The 24,094-nt window shown below is 49.0% G+C and overlaps 1 protein-coding gene across 13 annotated transcripts in view; it reads left to right on the forward strand.

Annotated features, from left to right (window-relative positions):
• The window catches only part of PRRC2A (proline rich coiled-coil 2A), a 1,857,131-nt gene that overhangs the window by 1,769,781 nt on the left and 63,256 nt on the right, over nucleotides 1–24,094 (forward strand). For all 13 annotated transcript variants that reach the window (XM_078645954.1, XM_078645958.1, XM_078645955.1 and 10 more), the window contains one exon: nucleotides 6,709–6,775. In XM_078645954.1, coding sequence (XP_078502080.1) covers nucleotides 6,709–6,775 — 67 coding nt within the window. The remainder of the gene's footprint in view (nucleotides 1–6,708; nucleotides 6,776–24,094) is intronic.

Raw genomic sequence — 24,094 nt, forward strand, 5'->3', positions numbered from 1 at the left:
CGCGGAAAAGCTGTGTACAAAGAACTGACGTCAGCGCGCGGAGGCGGCGTCTATATACTCCAGCGACGTCATCACGGCGCACGACGCCGACGACGCGGAGCCGCAGGGGACGCCTGCAGACGACGCCTACCGACGCGCAGGGGTACTGCTACGCAAAAGTTTCCGGATCCAGACTGACGCCTGGGGATATTCTAAGGTAAGGAATCTAATACTAACTACTGTTTCTTACAGATATATCGTTACCGAAGGTAAGTAACTTGTTCGTCTGGCTGTACATGCTCAGATTACTGGGACTTACAGTAGAGGACATTGCTATGTCCCCATCACAGACAAGAACAGCCTGAGTTGATACTCTGATTAGGCCAGGGTCCACCTCAGTTCCCAGGGTTAACCCTACTACACCCTTTTGCTGGGAACCACCACTAACAGCTGGACTAGTGGGAAGAGTTGCCTTAGGGGCAATGGTGGTTGGTGCTGCGCCCTTCTTGGTGCACTCACTAAACCAGTGAGAGACTGACTTACAGTATCCATACCAGGGCTTCTTTGGACCTTCTTGTTTCTGTTTGTTCTTTTTGGAGCCACCCTCCCCCTGTGCCTTTTTGGGGCCTGGTGAAGACTTCTAGTCTTTTTGTTTCTGCTCATTACCTTTCTGGTCTGCCTTTTTCTGATCACCCCCTTGGTTCTGGTTTTTCTGCTTGATCCTGGTTCTGACCCATTTGTCTGCCTTCTTTCCCAATTCTTGGGGAGAGGTCAGATCGGCGTCAATCAGGTAATGATGCAATAGCTGGTTTTGACAGTTGCTAAGGATTTGCTCTCTCATGATCAAATTATACAATCCTGTATAGTCCCTAACTTGACTTCCCAATAACCAGCCTTCCAGAGCCTTAGTGGCACAATCAACAAAATCAGTCCAGTCCTGAGTCTGTGTCTTCTGGTTATCTCTGAACATCAACCTATACTGTTCAGTGGTTAGGCCAAACCCATCAATCAGAGCACTCTTCAGGACAGAGTAGTTGTTAAGCTCCTCACAGTTAGTGATGGGGAAGCTATCTCTACATTTTTCAGAAAAGGAGAGCCATAAGATTGCTGCCCACTGACCTTGGGGTGCCTGCTGCACTTTGCAGGCCCTCTCCAAAGCAGTAATCCATTTGTGGATGTCCTTCCCTTCTTTATAGGGGGGCACAATCTTGCTTAGGTGTCTATTTTCATAGGACCTATCTTAATCCTTAGGGATATTGGTGCCACCAGTGGGTTCTAACCCACTCTCTCTATGCTCTCTAGTATCAGCAAGCTTCTCTTTGGCCAGGGCAACCTCAAGTTCCTGTCTCTCAATCCTAAGAGCAGCTTCTCTCATCTTTGCCTCATGTTCCTTTCTCTGAGGGGAAGTCATCCCTCTCTGAGTAAGGCCATGAGAGCTATTTGAAGCATGAGACCTGAGAGAGTACCTGGAGTGGGATCTCCCTCTTCTCTCCCTCTGGTTAAGCCCACTTGGGGGTCTGTATGAGGGCTGCCCATACTGACTCCCATGTATGTTTAAGTTAGCCTGGCTAAGTCTTCTGACTGGGACCTGGCTGTTAACCTCAAGATCAGAATCATCTTCTTCTACCTCCTCTTCCTCCTCAGGTACAGAAGTATCAGTGGTATCCTCTGTGGAGGGCAGGACTTCATCTGAATTTCCTGAAGCCTCTGTGCTAGGGGCCTGTAGAGCATCATTCTCTTCTAATAACTCAATCAGGAATTTGAGGGTAGGGTTGGAACCCTGTTGTAGCCTTCTAGAGGTGCACAATTGTCTCAACTCTGGAAAGGCTAAGGCTTCATAACTTGAAGCAGTCCTCAAGGGATCTACTTCTGCAGTCAGAAAACCACTGGGGTTCACTGACTGAGACATGGTTTCTAGTGAGGTGGTGTGGTGTTGCACCTACCTACACTATGTGTTTTCTAAAGAACCTGTCTAGGAGTTGTAGTCAGGGTGTGCTAGGCCCAGGCTCTACAACAGCTAAGTTCAGTAGAACTTAAGTATACTAAGACTTGTTTTTATATGTACCTACAGGTACCTATGTGATCTTTCAAATGATATCTCAAGATTACAAGTGGTAAAACAACAGCAAACTCTAATCCCAACTGCTGCACACCAATGTGAGAAGTTGGCCTGGTATATGGAACTCACTAGCTCTAGTGATTACCTTACACCAGTCCAAACAACCCTTGTGGTGATGGTTGTAAGTCAACCTTATGAACCAGCTATCCTAGTGGTAGCGTGGACAGAACAGTTTTAGGCTAAAAGACTCTTGAGGGCGTGTAAAGCCAGCTGTTTTACTATATGTAACCCCTTGAATACCAAGTGAAAGGACACCACACAGGATATATATAAAATATATATGTATTTATTCACTAACACACTCCTCTGAACTCTTTATGAGGTCAGAGGCAAAAGCAGATAACAAGTTACACTTAGAGATACTTTAAATAGCACAATTTACAGTTAGGCCCTAGAGGCGCGTAAAACTATATACTAAGTAAGTGGTATAAGAACCACGACTTGGGAAAGGAGAAGGCCTAGGGCCTACGGAATCGCTGGGGCTACACTATATGACCCTTAGGTTAGGAGTAGGAGGCCCACAGGCGGCGCGTGCAGTGTGAGCACACTCACGCGAGAGTCAATAGAAAGTCAATAGGAACGTCAAAGGTAAGTAAATGGAGTTTTAGGACACTTCCGGTCTAACTAGGAATGTACAACTAACAAAACTAGACACTAGGATAGTCAATCCCTATAGGAGCACCGAAGTACTCGCGTTACCTCACCCACGGGCTGTGGGTGCATAGGTGTCAAAGTGTGTCGGGTTTTCTCGTTGATTCCTATAGAGCCTCGGAAGAAGATGCTGCAGGCGACCAGGAGGAAGATGTCCGGGTGGATCCAAGGGTGGATCGGAGTTGAAGAAGACCTGAAAGCAGAGGGTACAGAGTCTATATCACTAGCCAGTGACCGGGTGGAACCAGGAAGGAACCAGATGTCGTCGAGGAGCAATCAGGTGCTGTCGTGAAGCTTGTCGTTGCAGCCACGCAGACCAGGAGGTGTCTAGGACGACCAGAGGCTGGAGAGGAGCTGTCCTACGAAGGTTCTCGCAGATGGAGGGGTCGGCTTCAAGATCGGAGCCAACAAGCCTAAGCAAAGGCAACCCACGCAGGATACACAAAACGCTTCTGGTGCAGACCAGGTGGGTCTGAGGTACTTCACCTTTTCTGGGAAGCAAGGGCCAGTCTGGAGCAACCAGACCAGCGATGGATTTTCACATGGATCGTCGTCAGAGGGCTACTAGCCAACGGGCCAGCAACCGGACAACGCGTCTAGCAGAACACAAGCAGAAGGGCCCCACGCAGATCTCGTGGAGTGTGGAGGGCTGATCTTCTGTGCAAGTGGAGCTCGGTGTCGGGGTGTCTCAGTCCCCAGAGCACAGCTTCGAGGATGCCTCATGAGCTGCGCTGTTAGCAAGTTGAAGACTTTCCAAGTTGCCTGGATCCACGGAGTCCGACGCCTTCCACGGGGTTCAGCTGTGCTGGAGTCGTGCAGTGGGGTCAGAGGAGTCCTGGAGTCGAGGTCTTGTCAGGCTCTGTGCTCGAGTTCCGGCGGGAACAGGGACAAAGCAAGCCGTCGAGTTGCTGGATGGTGCCTGGTTGCCCAGGGTGGTCACTCCTTGGCCACAAGGGAGATTATTCAGTCTTCAAGTCGGGTTGAATGTCGAAGGGTCCAGAGTTTCGTTTCAAAGTTACATCAGGATAAATCTAAAGTCTCCTGGGTCAGCTCCTACCTTTATACAACTAAAGGGGGCTGGTTTACTCACTAGCTCCCTCCTATGGGTGGGACCAGTAAGGGGGGTGGTTACACCCTCTTTCCTTTGTGCATTTTCGCGCCAGAAGTGGGGCTGGAGTGCCCCAGCAACCGGTTTGAACTGGGGTATGCATGGAGCACCAAGTGTGCCCCAAGCATGTCTCATTCTATTCAGCCCTCCCTGTCCCAATACACAAAATCCTGTCTGGGGTGGTGCTCGCACCTCTCCAGGCAGGAAACCTATTGTCCAGGCCTCCCTTGCTGGAAGGACTCCCAGCAGCAGGAGGTCAGACTTGTGTCTGTGGCAGCAGCGTCCATTTTGTGACGCTGGGGCTCTGGTTAACTTTAACCGGGATAGTCAGCAACTACATGTCTTCTCCCTCTAGAAGGGTGGAATGCTACCCCCATCGCCAGAATTGGCGAGGGGGTAGTATTCCAAAGCGTATGACACCTTACACAACATGTTTAGATAAAGCCAAACCAAAGTTAGCATTTAACCGCGAGGATTATAATGCACTTAAGAGTGTATGGTTTGGCAATATCATAGAACAGCTATAAGGACATGGTTCCGAAAGCTGCAGATAGGCTCAGCTCATGCTAGAGCACCATCTCACACATAACCAAGCACTCTGCCTCCAGGATTGTTAAGGCCTGCCATAGGAGTGACTTATAGGTTACTGTGTGTCTATATTTAAGGGTAGATATAGGAATACTATACCTAAGCAAGGGGTGATTACACAACCTTGCCCCAGCTGAGTGATCAGCCAGTTGTGTCAGTTTGAGTGGCCAGCCAGGGGTGGCATAATACATGCTGCAGCCCCTGGTAGGCCTTGGTTGCACCTATGCCCTGAGTACCTAAGGTACACTTCTACAGGGGCTCACAAGGCGAATCAATTCCCAGTTGTGTATGTAACTAGAGTACATGGTTTGAATTTAGAGGAGTGCATCTGGGCTGTGGGTCTGATTAGCAGGCCCACAGCCACATCTAAGTCGAAAACCAGTAAAGCAAAAGCAAAAAGTGGGGGTGACCATAGGAAGCAGACCCTACTCTCCTACAGTAAGTAACTTATCCATATCTGCATATGCCTGTTGGGATTAGTTTGTGGCCTGCTGCTCTGCTAAACGAATGCACCCACTCCCAGCTAAACTGCCTTAAGTTCTCTGTTTGTTCTTAATTAATTTTTTTGGCTCTCGTCAGCAATCCCTTGCTATGGGCAATGCTAAAGGGTACCTGTTGACCTTTTTACAGTTGCCAGGCCAGCCATCATTATTTAAATCCTTTGTTGTAATGGTTTTCATTAAATCGTTACCACATATGTTCCTTCCTTCTCCATTTGTTATGTCCAATTCAGGCTTTCATTTGGTCCTCATCTTCCTCATGTGCTTGCCTGTTGACCTCCTTCATAGTTGTTCTCCCAGGCTTCATCGGCTTAACCAGTCAGCAAGATGCAGGCTCTTTCTATTAAACCGCCCTACACCACATTCTATCTGGACAAACGGGTTCAGTAGATTTGAGCCTCCTTCCTTCCAAAGTTGGTGACTCCCTTTCATGTTAGTTAGAATATCACCCCTTTTAGCATTCGTGCTCTGCCTCGCCATTCTAAGAAGGAGGAAAGCTTTACCGGTTGGATCTAAAAAAGAGTCGTAGTCTCTACATCGATTGTAGTAGAGCACACCGAGTGGACAATCTGCTCTTTATCTGGTACACTGGAGCAAGCAAAGGTAAGGCCATTCAGAAGAGGGACATCTCACACTGGATTCTACTTTGCATCAAGATCTGGTACACATTGGGCATAACGCAGCTTCTTGAGGGCTGGCTTGCAAGCTCATTCTGCCAGGGCTAAGATTGGTACTACTGTGTTGGCCTGCAGGTAGTCTGTTCTCGACATAACGTGGTAGTCTCTCAATTTGTGAACCAGATACTATTGCCTAGACAGCCAGGTCTGGTCGATTCTTGAGGACTTTTTAGTATAAGTCCTTTAACATAGCCACCACTCATGTGGAATTGCTTGGGTATCTCTTCAAAAGGCAGGGAGGCTGTGATTAGAAGTCTATATTGGAAAAACAAGTTATTTACCTTAGTTACCTTCGGTAAAGCTCTGTCTGGTAGAGACTCTAACTTCAGATTCCTCACTGAAACTCCCATCTCCCGGTTCAGAGTACTGGTGTCCGTATAAAAAGAACCCATTTTTCAGAATCTGCACATTGTTTACAACTAATCTGATTGGCTGTGCATCTGCAGGGGGGGAAATCTAGAAAGAAACATATGCCAGCGCACATGGGTAGCTCCTATATTGGCCTGCACATGTCACGTCAGAAGTGTATCGATTATTGAGTCGCTAGCACCTCCTACCGTCATGCAGGACTACTGCAGAAGATTTTACAGATCCAGTCTGATGCTTGGGGAAGTATTCAAAAGGTGAGGAATCTGTGGTAAGATGGAGTTTCTCCCACAAAGTGCATTGGTAAGTGGCTTATTCTTTCATGCTGAAGGAAAGAATGTCTGCAGTATAAAGCACCATTGATTTGTAAAACTTTGGAATGGGAGAACTATACAGAATCTTCCAATGTTTCATGATATTTTTATTTTGTCCTTTGAATCTAAAAAGGCACATTTCTCAAAACATCTCTGGTCATTTCTGATTGCGAGGTCTTTTCTTGATAGTCCTTCACTCTTACTAGATGTTAAAAAGGCTTACACAGGTGGTTTATGCTGGTGAGCCTGATTTTGATCTCTTTTGCTGCCTGCATATCCAAATAAATCCTTCATTCCATTCATAATGGTTACTGTGCTGATGGATTTTGTGCTTGTGTGAGTGCCATTTACCAAGGCTGATCTAGCTTCCTGATTTGTTCAACTGTTTACTTTGGTGTTATTTCAGGTTAAAGTCACCAGGTACCAGCTATGGTGGTGTTTTCAGAGCCCAACGTTTCGATGTGTATCAGCAGGTAAGGAAAGGCTGAATCCACCGTGCCTCATTTATTTCAGAGTATAACTGAATTCTAAATGTAAGAGTCTTCTTGGACTGTTAAAATACTGTCTGTTTTTCTTGTAAGTCCTTAACTCTGCTACTCGGTTTTGTTTGTGAATACTGGGAGCTAGTTTCCAGACTGGCACTGTAGGAAAGTGGGTTTCTGTTGCAGCTTCCCCCCAACCCCCTCCCCCCCCCCCCCCCACACACACACAATCACACTTTTTCCAGACTTCTGATGCACTTTGACTTAATGTGCCCTGGGTCCCTGACAATCAGGTTTCCAGGACGTGTGTGCTTTCCCCAAAACTAACCCGATTGCCATCAGGAAACTGTGACCAGGGAAGACCCCTAAGGGCTGCAGCACTTACTGTGCCAGCCTTGGAAGCCCTGGACCTTTACACACACTGCCTTTGAGAGTGCATCCTTGACCCTGGGGGATCCTTGAGTCTACCCCCAGTACCTCAACTCCCACTACCAAATACTTACCTCAAAACCGGTAACACTATGTTGGAGGCATATGGGCTGCAGACCACACACTATTGCATAGTTCACCATCTGCTGGTGGGCCCGGATGATTACACATTGTTGTTGTCTTGGAAGAGTCTTTGTCTGTTGGATGACTCCTACTGTAGATCGTAGTGCGCATGGGCATCGACTCCATCTTTAGATTGTTTTTTCCGCCAATGGGCTCGGATGTGTTTATCGTTCGGTCCCGTTGCCGATCTCTTTTCGACTGATAGGTTTCATTTCCCGATGCCCCGCCCATTTACATTTACGTTTATGATTTAGCATGATGTGTCTAACCAATGGTATATTTATTTATGCATTTACGTTCATATTCTTCATCTAATATTCATCTATGCGTGTTACATTATCATGTTTTCGCTTGTGTGCCACCATTTTGGAGTGTTTCCCTTTGCGTGCGAGTCACACTCACTCACCCCTCCCGTAGGAATAGAGAATGAAATGCTAACGCAGTAGTTTTCCTTTCTCAGCTAACTGTGATCGAAACTATAACAAATTCATTATCAGTGATGTTCTCATGTGCTGGAGACGCTGAGGCCTGGCTCCGCGGCCTTGGGCCGAGATAAGAAATGTTGCCATCGCAGGTGCAGATGCCTCTTGTGTGAGGCCATTGTTCCCTCTTCCAGGGGTCCAGTATTTTTCCAGACTGGGCGTGTTTTACTCCAATGTATCCTGTTATAATGTATTGCTGTGTTGGGATGGGTCAGTCCTCTCGGCGCACTCTTAGGGGTGAGGTCGGACGGGGCCCTCTTATATGGGAGTTTGTGGCCTAATAAAATTACCTTGTTTATTCTTCTCCACTGTCCGGCTGACTTATTATTGGGTAACTATAGGTGAGTGTGGTAAGTCACTCGGGTGGATTTGAGCCACGCTTATCACGACTTACAGTCCATCATACCATCGGTATCGTCTTAGACAGTAATTCCAGTTACCCGCATCGAAGAAAGGCTTGCGCTTCTCGATTCCAGTGTTCGTCGGGCCAAACTGCGCCATTGGGCCTTTGGTTCATGGAAAGAACACCCTTCAAGAAGTGTCCTCAGTGTGGACACAAATTCCCTGATCTTTATGAGGTTTGCAATCTGTGCTTGTCTCCAGAGCCCGAGAGTTGAAATTGTGAGGCATGCGCTTCATTCTGGTCCAAGAAGACCATCAGGGTCCGTCGAGCTCGAAGAGTCATGGCGCAGTCATCTTCATCGACACCAGACCTCATCATAGACGAGGCTCCAATAGAGGTAGAGTACGAAGAACAGCAGCAGGAAGACATTATTTCCGAAGCAGAGGATTCAGCTTCCGGAGCTGAGGATCAATCAGAAGACGAGTATCTTCTTCCAGCTGGTCAACAGGTCGTGAGTACATGCGTCGACCCTGTTCACCCCCCATACCGCGACAGGCTTCGGTTTTGCAGCGTCAATCTTTCTGGATTCACTATGCTGTGCATTATTCCGCGGTCTGGTGGTTGGGTCCGTAATCGTAGTCTTTTCTTTCTTTTTTTTTTTTTTTGTAGCCCAGGTGGGCGTCGACGTCCCACCTTTGGTGTACTTCCTGTGACGGCACGCTTCCTGCAGAAGCTCCCACCTTTGGGCGCCATCTTCAGATCCTTTTTTCCGCCGTTGGGTCTGGATCGTTCCGGAAAGGGCTCCAGAGTTTTTGGAGAAAAGAAAACGCAAGGAAGACTATTTTGCAACGAAAATCTAGGGAAGATGACGAGGAACATCACGATCGAGCAGGGGCGACTAAGGAGAATGAAAACTTTGACGTCTGACAGAGAATGTGCGCACAGGGGGCCCCCTTAGCACGAGAGATGTAAAGGACACCGTTTAAATTCTGCAGCAACTGCCATCACAAGTACACGCAGAAGGACCAGCACCCGGTTTGCAAACTCTGCCTACCGGTCGACCACAAGAGCAAGGACTGCAACGCCTGTTCCGCCTTCACGCCGAAGACTCTCCGGGTTAGGGAGCGTCAAAGGCGAGCCAATTACAGCATGCAGGGCAAGGGCCAACCACCGTCCCTCTGAGACCTGGGGCTATCGAGTGATGAGGAGGACTACGTCGCCGAGGAAGACGCCGGTTACACGATCGTAGAGACCGATAAGAAGACTTCAAAGGAGGTAGTCAACGACCCCTAACCCCCGAAAGACCTTCGAAGGTCTGAGCAAGACACTCAAAAAACGGACCCAAAGTCCCCGAAAGGAGCACTGGCGCCGAAATCCTCGAAGGCCGCAGATGCATCCAGGGGCAAGCAGCACAGCGGATCCTTAGATAAGGACTCCCAGGTGGCTAAGACCGGCGAAAAGCCAAGGTCCTCGAAGAACATCACCGAGAAGGAGCGTACGTCTTTGAAAGACAAGGACCCGAAAGGCGTTTCGGCGTCTAACAAGGATCCGAAGCATGTCTGGAAGCCCTTCTCGACGTTGGTGTAGAAGAGATCAGCCGAGCATTTCGACGCCGAACAGACCGCCGAAATGGAAAGGAAGAAGAGACGGCTCGAAGCAGAGATGGGCATCATCCTGCAGAGGAAGAAGGAATTCGATGAAAGGATGAGGAGCTTCGCGATTCCGTCGAAACAAAAAACGGTAATCGTCGAACTGGAATAAGAGGACGACTTCGAGGCAGAACAGCCGCCGAAAAGTCCTGAGAACCTGGAAGAAGCCTCCTACTACGAGGAGGAGGTCGAAGACGATCAACAAACGTTCCTCGGCTCAATATCCTGGGGAACGCAGGACCTGGAGTGGCAGGACCTCGACGCCGAAAATCCAGAAGAGGGCTTAGACTCGTATCCTTCTAGGCCTTCGCCGCCAGACGACATTGGGGCCTACAATATCGCCGTAAAAAATGCGTCAGCAGCTTTTGGTGTTAAGCTGGAGGAGGAGAAGCCCAAGGCGGACTTCCTCTTGGAGACCCTGCTCCCGACACAAACTAGGAGCCAGTACCTTCCCATGCTGGAGTGTCATGGCCCAGGGGAGGGAGGCATTCGAAGAACCAGCAACCTGCAGGTCAGTGACGCCGAGGACAGAAAAGAAGTAAAAGCACTCCTCCAAGGATCCTCCCTACATCAGAGGATTGATAACAGCGGACTCCATCATTGCGTCGACCGCCAGGAAAAGGACGAATGTGTCAGCAACAACAGGTCCACCACCAGACAAGGAAAGCAGGAGGATGGTCCTAACAGGGAGGAAGATAGAGAGAAATGCGGCATTGCACTGGCTCATGGCTAACTCTAACGCCCTGCTGAACAGGCACCGGTACCAGATCCTGGATAAAATCGGACAGCTGCTCAAACATCTGCCAAATGAGTACCAACAGAGAGCGACACACCTCGTGGAAGAGGGGAAAAATGTGGCAAACTCTTGCCTTGAGACAGTCTTGGACGGTGCGGACACGTCCAGCAGGCTGATGATGTTGGGAATAGCAGAGAGGAGACCGGCCTAGCTCAGGATATCCGGTTTCAAACAGGAGGTGCAGAACAACATCCTAAACACCCCGTTCATTGGGGAGACACTGTTTGGGGCCCCAGTGGATGAAAAACTCACCCAACTCAAGAAGAACGAAACGGCAAGGTCCATGGGGGCCTTACAGTTCAGGGGCACAAAAAGGGGTATTCAGTCACGGAGGCCTAACGGAAGAGAGGGAAACTAGCCAGGAACGTCCCACCAGACCTTCCAGCAGTACAACCAGGGGGACAGCCAATCACAGCAAGGGCATCAGAAACAAACCTGGCACTACCAACAAAGTGGCCATTACTTTCGCGGCAGGGAGAATGGACGTGGACAGAATAAAAGAGGGGGCCACCAAGCCACCTCTAAGTGACTTGCCACACACTACGTGCCCACCCACGCAGGGTGGAGCACGACAAAACAAACGCAGGATTGCATGGACAGAACACCTACAACCATGTAACACCAGTAGGAGGCAGGCTCAGTTACTTCAAGCAATGGAAGAAGGTAACAGACAAGTGGATACTCAACATCATCCAGTTCGGATATTGCATAGAACTGGAAAGAACACTGCCAAACAGGAGACCAAAAAGAAGTGCGCAGTCAGGAAAAGACCTAGACCTACTTCAAAAGGAAGCGAAAGAGCTCCTCCAAAAGGAGGCCATTGAACCAGATCCTTACAGAGAAAGGAACAGTGAGTATACTCGACAGTGGTCCTTGACTATAGATTTAAAATGAAATCATCAGTAAACCAATATACATTACGTAATGCGAATCAATCTGCATTTATCAAGACTAAATCTGTATGGGAGAAAAAAGACTTTTTTTAAGTGCTGTTGATATCAACAGCACTGTCCCTGTTGGTACTGTAAATAAATGTGATTGTTTGCTTTTTTTGCTGATAAAATTTGAAATTGAGACTATACCATTATTGTTTGGTTCGTTTCCTTGTAAATTTAGTTGTTCCCCTTGGGTACTGTCTCTGTAGGCCATACAGAGAGCTTAAAAAAAAGTCTTTTTTCTCCCATACAGATTTAGTCTTGATAAATGCAGATTGATTCGCATTACGTAATGTATATTGGTTTACTGATGATTTCATTTTAAATCTATAGTCAAGGACCACTGTTATTATATCATAAATACCCAGGTCCTTTTTGATTTTGTGGGTGAACACCCCATTAATCTAACAGTGAGTATACTCAACATACTTCCTGGTCCCAAAGGTGGACGACACACTGAGGCCCATCCTGGACCTAAGGTTCTTAAAAACGTACGTAAGAACTCAAAAGTTCAAAATGACATCCCTGCAGGAGGTCATTCCTCAACTAAGAGAGGGGGACTTCATGGTCACCATAGACCTCAAAGACGCCTACCTGCATATCTAAATGAACAGGCGGCACAAACACCTACTGAGATTTGCCATCAACAGAAATCACTACCAGTTCACAACCCTGGCATTCTGACTAAAATCCTCACCAAGGGCTTTTACAAAGTGCCTTGTGGCGGTGGCAGCACACCTAAGGGGGAGGGGATACATGTATACCCTTGCCTGGACGACTGGCTAATAAAAGCAAGGTCATATAGAGCATGCAAGGAACACGCACAGCGCGTGACAAGTACACTGGTGGACCTGGGATTCTCCATTCACTGGGGGAAATCCTCAATGGAACCAGAACAAGTAAAGATCTTCCTGGGGGCGCAGATCGACACGGTACAAAGCAGGGTGTGGCCCAGCAACAAGAGAACACTGGCCCTACTGAGGGAGACGCACCGCTACCAGAAGGGGCAAGCTCTGAAAGTGAGGGCGGAGCAAGATCATGGGCATGATGGCCTCCTGCATACATCTGGTCCCAAATGTACGGCTCCACATGAGACCATTCCAGGAATGGCTGCAAGAACAATGGTCACAAGCTACATGAAGTTGAGAGGATCTAGTGGTTGTGACGCACGCAGTGCAGGAGGAGATGTGGTGGAACAAGGAGAACTTGACACAAGGGAAGCCCTTAATACCACCAACCCCAACAGTGACCATCACCACAGAGGCATTCCAGAAGGGATGGGGGGCACACATGACCAAACTCAGGGTGCGGGACCTGTGGACCCCAGCGGATGCGGTCAAGCACATCAACTAAAGACTGAGTTCCGCGCCCTGAAGCCTTCCAAACGAAACTGTACGGCCAGAAAGTGTTGATCCAGACAGACAACACAACGATGTTCTACATCCACAAGCAGGGAGGAACACAATCAGCACCGCTATCGAAACTAGCTCAGGAAATATGGAGATGGGCCATACCACTAAGAATAGACCTGCTAGCCATACACCAACGAGGGAAGGACAATGTGGAAGCAGACTGGCTAAGCAGGCAGACATCGGCATCCCACGAGTAGGAGCTCAATACACAGGAGACGCAAAGACTGTTCAGAAAGTGGGGAACACTGGCAATAGACTGTTTGCAACACACCAGAATGCAAAATGCCAAAGCTTCGCATCCAGGCAACCAGGGGGGGAAGGATCCCTGGGGAATGCCCTATGGGGATAAGCTGGCCTACGCTTTTCCCCCGATACCACTGATACACAGGGTACTCAACAAGTGCAGAAAAAGCAGCATGACCCTGATTCTGGTGGCTCCACAGTGGGCCAGGCAGACCTGGTACTCACAGATAATGGAAATGGCCCAGGATGCACCCCACAAGTTTGGCAAAAGGAAAGACTTACTCTCCATGCAAGGCGGAGAGGTCCTACATCCAGAGCCAGAGAGCCTCAGCTTAGCAGCGTGGCTCCTGAAGAAGACTTAGAGTTTGCGCACCTGAAGTTACCTGAGAGCACCCTAAGGGTTCTACGAGAGGCAAGAAGACCTAGCACATGACAGTGCTATGCGGCCAAATGGAAGAGATTTACAATATGGTGCCACAAGAAAAAACTTCACAACAAGATGACAAGAGAGTCAACTGTGTTAAGATACCTCGCACACCTGCTGAAGGAGAACCTAAGCTCCTCCTCGCTTAGAGTATACCTAGCTGCGATAGTGGCATTCACAAGAGGAGAAACGGGGAAGAGCCTCTTCACATCTCAGATTGTGAAAAGATTCCTGGAAGGGGCGAAGAGGATCGCACCTCCAAAAAGGATGCCACCGCCGGCATGGAACCTCAACTTAGTGCTAACAGAGCTCATGAAGGTGCCGTTTGAGCCGATTCATAGGGCATCACTACAAATACTAACTATGAAGACAGCCTTCTTGGTGGCAATCACCTCGCTGCGCAGGGTGACCGAACTACAGGCACTAACACTACAAGAACCCTACATCCAAATACACAATGATAGGGTGGTCATGAGAACTGAGCCGCACTTTATGCCAAAGGTTGGTGTCAAGGTTCCACATCAACCAAACTATACAAATACCAAGCTTCTTTCAGAAGCCAACAACAAGCGCAGAGAGGGCACTGCACACCATGGACGCTAGAAGGGCAGTAATGCACTAAATAGAAAGGACCAAGGCACACAGGAAGACAAAGGAGTTCTTTGTGTCCTTCGCAAGCAGTTGCCTGGGCAAACCAGTAACAAAGGTAAAAATTGCACGATGGATCGCAAAGACCATACAGTTATGCCACAAATAGGCACACCAAGAGCCCACTCTACTAGGAAAAAGGGAGCAACAATAGCCTTCCTAGCTAACACACCTATTCAAGACATATGCCTGACGGCAACATGGGCTTCAGTGCACACGTTCACTAAGCACTACTGCGTGGACATACAGATGAACAAGGAAGCACCAGTAGGACAAAAGGTGCTTCAACACATTTTCAACAAACAAAGCTCATCTTCCACCCAGCCGCCACAACAATAACAAACCGCTACAAAGTCTATGCACAGCATAGTGAATCCAAAAAGATTCACGCTGCAAAACAAATAGTTTCTTACCTGTCGGTTTAGTTTTGCAGCTTGAAGATCTTTCTGGATTCACTAGTGAACCTATCCACCTTTGCCAGAAAGATGAGGCTGGAGAAGAAGGTAGTAAAAACAAGGACAAAACAGAAAACCGACACCTTGAAAGACAAGCGGGAAGAAGTTACTTACTGAGAAAGAAACATTTTGCCAAACGATTCAAAAATAGAACAATCCAGAGAAAAAAGAATCCGAAGATGGCGCCCAAAGGTGGGAGCTTCCGCAGGAAGCGTGCCGACATCACAGGAAGTACACCAAAGGTGGGACGACAACGCCCACCTGGGCTACAAAAAAAAAAAAGAAAAGACTACGATTCCGGACCCAACCACCAGACTGCGGAATAATGCACAGCATAGTGAATCCAGAAAGATCTTCAAGCTGCAAAACTACACTGACAGGTAAGAAACTATTCGTTCCACCTCCGGGTCCAGGTGCACACCGACCAAAACCTTTCGACGCCCCACCTTCTGGCTCGGCAACGAAGATTCCAAAGAAGCCTCCAGTTGACGCGGGCTAGAGTCAGTCTGTCGGTCCCGACAAGCAAAAGGTCCTCAAACCAAAATTAACCCCGCACCGAAACCGGTCGAGCCGAAGACAAGCTCAGTACCGATAGACGTTCCCAAGTCTACCGATCTGAAGACCACTCCGGTTCCGAAAAAAGTCGACCCGAAGCCTGCTTCGGTATCGAAACACACTTCGGCTCCGAAGGTCGATGATTCCAAACGCACTTCGGGAACAAAAATTCTGGATCCAAAAAGTGTAGATCCCAAAAAGACACATGATACCAAGTCTTCGGAACCGAAGCCAAAATCTGCTCCAATGACAATAGACACTGAAAAACCTAAGCATTTTGGTCCCAAACAAGATAAATCGGCACCGAAAAAGGATTTTTCAGCAGAAGAGCTTTTCCAACCAGACCCAAAGCAAAAGACTCTTCGTGTTAATCCAAAGACTGGACATGTCATTACAGTGCCTGAAAAGAGGAAAATAGACTCTCAAAAAGCATTGTCAAACTTCCCCCATTCCTACACCACTGATGGAGATACCAACAGGTATTTCTCCTGTACACTCACCAGCTAGCACACATAGCCTTACACCGCAGGATGATGATGATGATGAAGACAGTTATTCAAAGGGTGTAGAAAGTGAGCATCACATAGATGACACAGAGGACCCAGACAATATTCCTTGACCATCAGATGATCCCTGGGAAGATTATAATGCGCCAGATGCACCAGATCTGCCACAAGATGACGCATACCCTTCTAGACCATCTCCCCCAGATAACACTATTGGGTTTACACAGCTCATTCATAGAGCAGCCACTTTTCATGGAGTAGACTTACACACAGATCCAGTGGAAGAGTAATTCCTCATGGACACACTACTGTCCTCACATAAAACCACAACCACATTACCAATACTCAGTGGAGTGGTGAGACTTGCACCAGAGGTATTCAAAGACCCCGTCAGAGCCAGGGTAATTAACCCCAGACTGGAAAAAAGTATAAAGCGGCTCCAACTGACCCAGAAAACATCAAAAGTCAGCTGCCATTAGACTCATTAGTGGTATCAAATGCGAGGTATTTGTAATAACCTTGCGAGGAAAAGAGCCAACTCAAAGACAACAAGGGATGCTCCACCCCCTGATAGAGTCCAAGCTTTTAGATGCTTCAGGGAAACGCACCATCTCACAAGCAGCCAATGTCTGGAAGCTTTGTTAGCGAGATATGATCGACGAGCTCATTATGATGAGTTAGAATCACTCATGCAACATTTACCAGAGCAATATAAGACCAGGGCTTCTGACTTAATACAAGAAGGCAAGGTTATTACAAATATCTGCTGTGCATTAGACACTGCAGATACAGCCTCTAGAACAATAAATACGGGAGTATTGTTGCGTAGACATGCATGGCTACGCATCTCTGGGTTCAAGACAGAAGTACAGGCCAGTATCTTAAATCACCCCTTTGACCAGCAACATCTCTTTGGTCCAACAGTTGATAATGCACTAGAGAAAATGAAAAAAGTTACAGATACGGCAAAATCCATGGGAGCTTCACAAATTCAGACCCATAGAGCGTCCTTTTGTCGCTCCTCATATGGAGGCGCCTCTAAGGGGTTTCAAACTGAACACACCTCCTCTTCTTATAAAGCGCCCACCCAAACCTCCTCCAGGAGAGGGTATTACAGAGGAGGATCTAGAGGTAACAACAATACGGGCAGAGTCCGAGGCAATAACAACCGCAATGCCTCTACTCCCTAACAGTGACTTCCCTTCCATCCCCCCAGACCATTCCACTCCTGTCGAGGGAGATTACAACAGTTCCTACCTGTCTGGAACTCCATCACCACAGACAGGTGGGTAAGACAAATAATTCAGTCAGGTTATTGCCTGGAGCTCACTTCCTCTCCACCCAGACAATGTCCCATTTCACAGGAACATCTCATACTCCTGAGACAAGAGTTTGCATCTCTACTGCAAAATAATGCAATAGAACCAGTCCCAAAACACTATCAAAACACAGGAGTTTACTCCCTGTACTTTCTCATACCCAAAAAGGACGGGTCTCTCAGACCTATACTAGATCTAAGGACCCTAAACCTATACATACAATCCGACCCTTTCCATATGGTCACACTACAACAAGTTCTGCCGTTGTTAAAACAAGGCGACTTCCTTGCCACATTAGATCTCAAGGACGCCTACTTCCACATTCCTATCCATCAATCTCACAGAAAGTACCTACGATTTGTACTAGAAGGTCAACACTACCTATTCAAAGTAAACCGCACACATTTACAAAACACTACTGTGTAGATGTGCAGGCAAAACAGGCTAGTGTGGGCCAGGCTGTACTCAAAGCATTATTTCAAACTACTGCAACAGATACGGGTGGTCGCCGCTAAGGGAGAAAACTGCTGTGCAATCGATGCAATAGTGTGTGGTCTGCAGCCCATATGCCTCGAACGGAAAATGCTACTTATCAGTATGCATCTGTTCTTGGCATGTAGGGCTGCAGAACCACACACGCCCACCCGGCTACCTTTATCTGGTCCAGTAATATTTAATTAGATACAGAACACATGGACATCCTTCTCTGTACTCCTACAACTCCATCATTTGCCCAATGGCGAAAACAATCTGAAGATGGAATCAATGGCCATGCGCACTACGATCTACAGGAGTCATCCAAAAGACAAAGACGCTTCCTAGACAACAATAAAGTGTAATCATCCGGGCCCACCACCAGATGGTGATCTATGCAATAGTGTTTGGTTCTGCAGCCCTACATGCCAAGAACAGATGCATATTGGTAAGTAGCATTTTTCTTTCCTTGATAGGATAACATTGACTGTTTTTCTTGGAAATGTTTCCAAGTGTGGAGTTTGAAAACATAAAGAAAGTCTTTAAAATTGTACTATTTAACCAAAACGATTTTACTTGCCTGTTTACAGGAAATGTCAGAGAGTAGTATCCAGATATTAACTTACTTGGTATTTTACTTAAAAGCCCATTAAAGGCTATGTACTGTATTTACAAAGTATTGTATTTCTCTGCAACCATACTGTAAGTCCAAACAAATTGCATATACAATTCCAATTCAAACTACATTACTACTGTAAAGTATGCATTGCTTACCTGTGTCAGGCTTGCTTGGTACTAGAAAATAAAATAACTAATGGAATATTTATATACAAAAACAATTGGTCTGAAGTTCAGTCTTTGAGTGTGTAAATTCATTTGCTGACTGAGTGTGTACAACAAATCCTACACTGGTCTGATACTGCCTTACTGCACGACCACACGATCACAAATAGAGAATGAGGTGCTATCTAACTTTACCTCTGCCTACCTTTGGGGTTCCACTGGACTCTGTGCATACTATACCTCTTTGGTATAGTATATACAGAGCCAGCTTCCTACAGTCACTCTTTTGATAATTCAATCGGTTTTAAAGATTTCAAACCCTTTAGTTTTTTGCTTGTTCTACATCGACGATCAGCCAACGATACGGCCACATCTGATAGAGACTACTAGCCGCAGATTCCTTAACGTAGAATTATCCCCAGGCGTGAGACTGGATCCAGAAATGTTTTTGCCACAGCATCCCTGCGCGCCAAGGGGACGACATCACGTGACTACACCACGGTGTTGTCCGCGTACGTGACGTCAGCGAGGTCACATAAGTCCAATCCCGGCACGCGTACGTCAGTTTTTTCCTTTTCCGCGTGCAATGCGGATCCGGATCGTGCTCCTGGCCTGTTTCGGGCCTTTCCCTTTCGCTTGTTGCATGTGTATGGGAACAGTGTGCGAATGCCTTCGGGCTTTAAGACATGCTCGTCTTGTGCGTGCCCGATGTCTGCGACAGATCCTCATGCCATCTGCATGTGGTGTTTGGGAGAAGAACCGACTCCACTGATTGTGAGGCGTGCCAGCACATGAAACCGAAGTCCCGTTTGGAGCGCCGGATATAACTTCTTTCACCCCGCATGTCTAGGTCGGCGTTGTAACCACACCCGGCCCCTGCGAAGGGTTTCAGGAATCGCAGCCTCAGTCTTTGGCATCGTCCTTCTCCCAGGCCCCAAGAGCGTCGCTCACCTGTCAGTGTCACAGTTTGTCCCCGAGGGCTGTTTCCTGGCCTGTTGGGGGCACGGGCTCTCTGCGGGTGGTGCGGCCCGCATGTCGTCCACCCTATCCACTGTTTCCCAGTGTGGGGGCGTCAGGAGCCCAGATGGAGACATATGCGGTGGCCTTGCAGGCCTCGCTGGCTTCTCCTCCTCCTTCCCCTTCTGGGAAGTCTGCAGATCCCTTGCCATGTGCGGGGCCCTCCGTGGCGTTGCCGGTGAGTCTGGCGCCGACTGGCTCGGATCCAGGTTCGGAGGATGTGGTGCAGTTTGAGTGCTTCCCTTCGGACCACGGCACCTCTGCTTCGCCGCAAACACCTGCCGGAGTCCCTGTGGTGTCGCAGGAGGTCGCATCCCCGAGTCCCCCTCGGGACAGACGGTGGCCTCGTCCTAGGCTGAGGTGACGCCACTTAGGCTCTGGTGGCTGCTGGCCCTGGCGGCGCCACATGGACTGGCAGAGGGCCCTTCTCGTCACGTCACGGGCTGAGGCTGGCGGGGGATCCCTCGTCCATCTCCTGGTCTCTCTCGCCCCTCCAAGCAGGCGTCTGCCTCATCAGAGGTCAGGTCTATGCCTTTCCGTCGCCATTCCTTTGCCGCCATTGGCCCAGCCCTGGTCTTGTGCGCTGTGGAGGAGGTCATTCCGGCGTTTCCCCTGGCGCTGGACTGTAAGAAGTTGGCCTGGTATATGGTGTTCACTATTCTAGTGATCACCTTGCACCAGTCCAAAACACCCTTATGGTGATGGTTGTAAGTCAACCTTATAGACCAGCTATCTTGAGGGCGTGTAAAGCCACCTGTTTTACCATATGTAACCCCTTGAATATCAAATGAAAGGACACCACACAGGATATATATAAAATATATATGTATTTATTTACTATCACACTCCTCTGAACTCTTTGAGGTCAGAGGCCAAAGCACATAACAAGACACTTAGTTAGAATACGTTAAGTTGCACCTAAGAGCGAAGCAAACCATATACTTAGAAAGTGGTATAAGTACCACGTTTCGGGAAAAGGAAAGGCCTAGGGCCTAGGGAATCGCTGGGGCTACACTATCTGAACCTTGGTTTAGAAGTAGGAGACCCACGGGCGGCGCGTGCAGTGTCTTTACACACACGCAGGAGTCAATGGGAACTTAGAAGTTAGATTTAGAAGGATTTAGGACACTTCCGGCTTAGCTAGGAGGAAACCACTAAAGACCTAGACTCTTGGATAGTCAATACCCTTGGGAGCACCGAAGTACTCTCGTTACCTCACTCACCGATGGTGGGAGCATAGGTGTGAAGATGTGTCGGGTTTCGTCGTTGAAGTCTATGGAGCCGTGGAGAAAGATGCTGCAGGCGACCAGGAGGAAGATGTCCGGGTGGATCCAAGGGTGGATCGAAGATGAGGAAGACCAGAAAGCAGAGGGGACAGAGTCTGGGTCACTAGCCAGTGACCGGGTGGAACCAGGACGACACCAGACGATGTCGGGGAGCAATCAGGTGCAGTCTTGAAGATTGTCTTTGCAGCCACGTGGACCAGGAGGAGTCGGCGACGACCAGGTGCTGGAGACGAGCTGTCCCACGAAGGTTCTCGCAGATGGAGGGGTCGACTTCCGGATTGGAGTCAACAAGCCTTGGCAAAGGCAACCCATTCAGGAAACATAGACTTCTGAAGCAGACCAGCAAGGTCTGGGGTGCCTCACCCTTGCAGGGAGGCAAGGGCCAGTCTGGAGCAACCAGACCAGCGAGGTGATTCAAAAGGATTGTTGTCACAGAGGCTACTAGCCAACGGGCCAGTGACCGGACAACGCGTCGAGCAGAACACAAGCAGAAGGGCCCCCCGCAGAACTCGTGGAGTGTGGAGGGCTGATCTTCGGTGCAGGTGGAGCTCGGATTCTGGGTTTCTCAGTCCCCAGTGCACAGCTTCGAGGATGCCTCAGGAGCTGCACAGTTAGCAAGTTGCAGGCTTTTCAAGATGTCAAGTCCCACGTGTCTTGTCGCCTCCACGGTTCTCAGCTATGCTGCAGTCGTGAAGAGAGGGCCAGAGAGGTCTGGAAGTCTGGGTCTTGTCAGGCTCTGTGCTCGGGTTCCGACGGGAAACGTCGACAAAGCAAGCCGTTGATTTGCTGGATGGTGCCTGGTTGCCCAGGGTGGTCACATCTTGGCCACAAGGGAGATTCTTCAGTCTTCAGCTTCAGCAGAATGGCGAAGGTCCAGAGTTTCGTATCAAAGTTTCAGTTCAGGATTAATCTGAGGTCTCAGGATTCAGCTCCTACCTTTATACATCTAAAAGGGGCTGAATTACTTTCTAGGTCCCTCCTATGGGTGGGACCAGGAAGGAGGGTGGTTACACCCCCTTTCCTTTGTCCAGTTTCGCGCCAGAGCTGGGGCTGGAGTGCCCCAGCAACCTGTTTGAACTGGGGTATGCATGGAGCACCTAGTGTGCTCCAGGCAGTGTCTCAATCTATTCAGCCCTCCCTGTCCCAATACACAAAGTCCTGTCTGGGGTGGTGCTCGCACCTCCCCAGGCAGGAAACCTATTGTCCAAGCCTCCCTGACTGGAAGGACTCCCAGCAGCAGGAGGTCAGACTTGTGTCTGTGGCAGCAGCATCCATTTTGTGATGCTGGGGCTCTGGTTAACTTTAACCGGGTTAGTCAGCAACAACATGTCTTCTCCCTCTAGAAGGGTGGAATGCTACCCCCGTCGCCAGAATTGGCGAAGGGGTAGTATTCCAAAGCGTATGACACCTTATACGACATGTTTGGATAAAGCCAAACCAAAGTTAGCATTAACCGCGAGGATTATAATGCACTTAAGAGTATATGGTATGGCGATATCATAGAACAGCTATAAAGACATGGTTCCGAAAGCTGAGGACAGGCTCAGCTCATGCTAGAGCACCATCTCACACATAACCAAGCACTCTGCCTCCAGGATTAAGGCCTGCTATAGGAGTGACTTATAGGTTACTATGTGTCTATATATAAGGTAGGTATAGGGATACTAAACCTAAGCAAGGGGTGATTACACAACCTTGCGCCAGTTGTGTCAATTTGGATGTCCAGCCAGGGGTGGCATAATACATGCTTCAGCCCCTGGTAGGCCTTGGATGCACCTATGCCCTGGGTACCTATGGTACACTATACAGGGGCTGATAAGGTGACCCGATATCCAATTGGAGATGTACCTAGAGTACATGGAGTACAGTTTACAGTGAGAGCAGATAGCCTGGGGTCCTGATTAGCAGGATCCCAGGCCAACTAAGTCGAAAACCAGCTAAACACAAGGCAAAAAATCCGGGGTAACCTTAGTCTGATATCCATCCTTCTACATGGACGACGAGGTCCTGCCTCAGATTGTGGACTCTACGGCGCCAGGCTGTCGTCGGGTCGTTGACTCGTCTTCGGACGCCTCCTCTTCTCCAGAGATTCTGCGCTTGCTGGTTTCCTCCTCGCTGGAGACAGGCCGCCGCGTCGTGGTTTTTTCCCCGACGTCGTCCAAGGACGGCTCCTCGCCATCACCGCTGCCGCGGTGTTCGCCGGAGGTGCCGCAGTCCCCCATTCCTCAGTCCCTCTTCCTCCTTTCCGTACCTGGCACTTCCTTCCTCCGGTTTACTTGGGGACTGCCGCCTTAGCTTGAAGCCGTTGCCATCTGAGGAGCTGCTTTCTCCACCGCGGGGCCTTACGGAGATGGTTGCTGCCTTTGCTCGCGCTGTTTCTGCGGCTGTGGGAATCTTGTGCATAGGTGATCCAGCTGCCCATTTCCCTGCGGATCATCTTCTTGAGGTCCTCCACAAGGGTCTGGTGGTAGGGAGTTGCTGCTTCCCTTCGAGGGTTCCCTCCATTCTTCTCTTCTGGAGGCTTGGGGCTGCCCCACCACGGGGGACCCGGTGCCCGAACACCCTCTGCGCCTTCTGCCCCGCCACCATCTGATGCTGCGTGAGCCTGTGTCTTTCCCTCCACCCTTCTACCAGGGGCCCTCTTTTGCAGAATGCCTTCACCTCTCTGCCACCGCTGTTGTCTTACCCCATCACGGGAGGCCAGCTGGCTTGACTCCTGGGGGCGTAATGTGTTCGCCTCCACCAGTGCGGCTCTGCGGGCTCTTAACATTCTGTGTGTTTTGGCTAGGGCCACTACTTGCTTGTGGGACTCGGCGGAGTCCCTTATGTCTGCCGCTGCTCTGGAGGGTGCCTGTGTTTATTCTTCGCTCCGCTCTGGACATCTCGGAGGTGCTTGGTCGTGCCATGGCTTCTTCTGTTACACTTCGTCGACATGCCTGGCTTTGGGACAGTTTGTCACTAGAGAACGTTTGAGTACGGCTGGTGGACCTTCCTTTCGATGGCGGTCTTTTGTACCACGCCCCTGCGGACTCAGCCATTCAGAGGTTCTTGATCTGGTTTTCGGGAAGTGTTCTTCTGTTGGGGCGGGTCGCCCCAGATGTGTGATCTGTGTGATTACTGTGCATTCTGGTCCTTCTCTGACTATGGTACTGTTGGCTAGCTATTTTTTTAATGTGTTTTTTGGATTTTGCTACGCCATGTTGGCCCAGAGACTATGCCTTCTGTTTTTCTTATTGGCTGATTGGCAAGCCGTCTACGGGTTCTCGTCAGGTCTTTCTGTTGTCCTCTGCTGCGGAATGTTTTTTCCTAAGAGGGTTCACATGTCTTGGCACGTGACATGCCCTATGTGGGGTAATGGTAGGTTTTATATAGCTCTGTCATGTGCTGGGAAGGCGTGGTTGCCTTTCGGGCCTCTGCTCTCCGTGGCGTTA

Source organism: Lissotriton helveticus, chromosome 5_1, assembly GCF_964261635.1.
Source record: "Lissotriton helveticus chromosome 5_1, aLisHel1.1, whole genome shotgun sequence".
Classification (NCBI taxonomy): domain Eukaryota; kingdom Metazoa; phylum Chordata; class Amphibia; order Caudata; family Salamandridae; genus Lissotriton; species Lissotriton helveticus.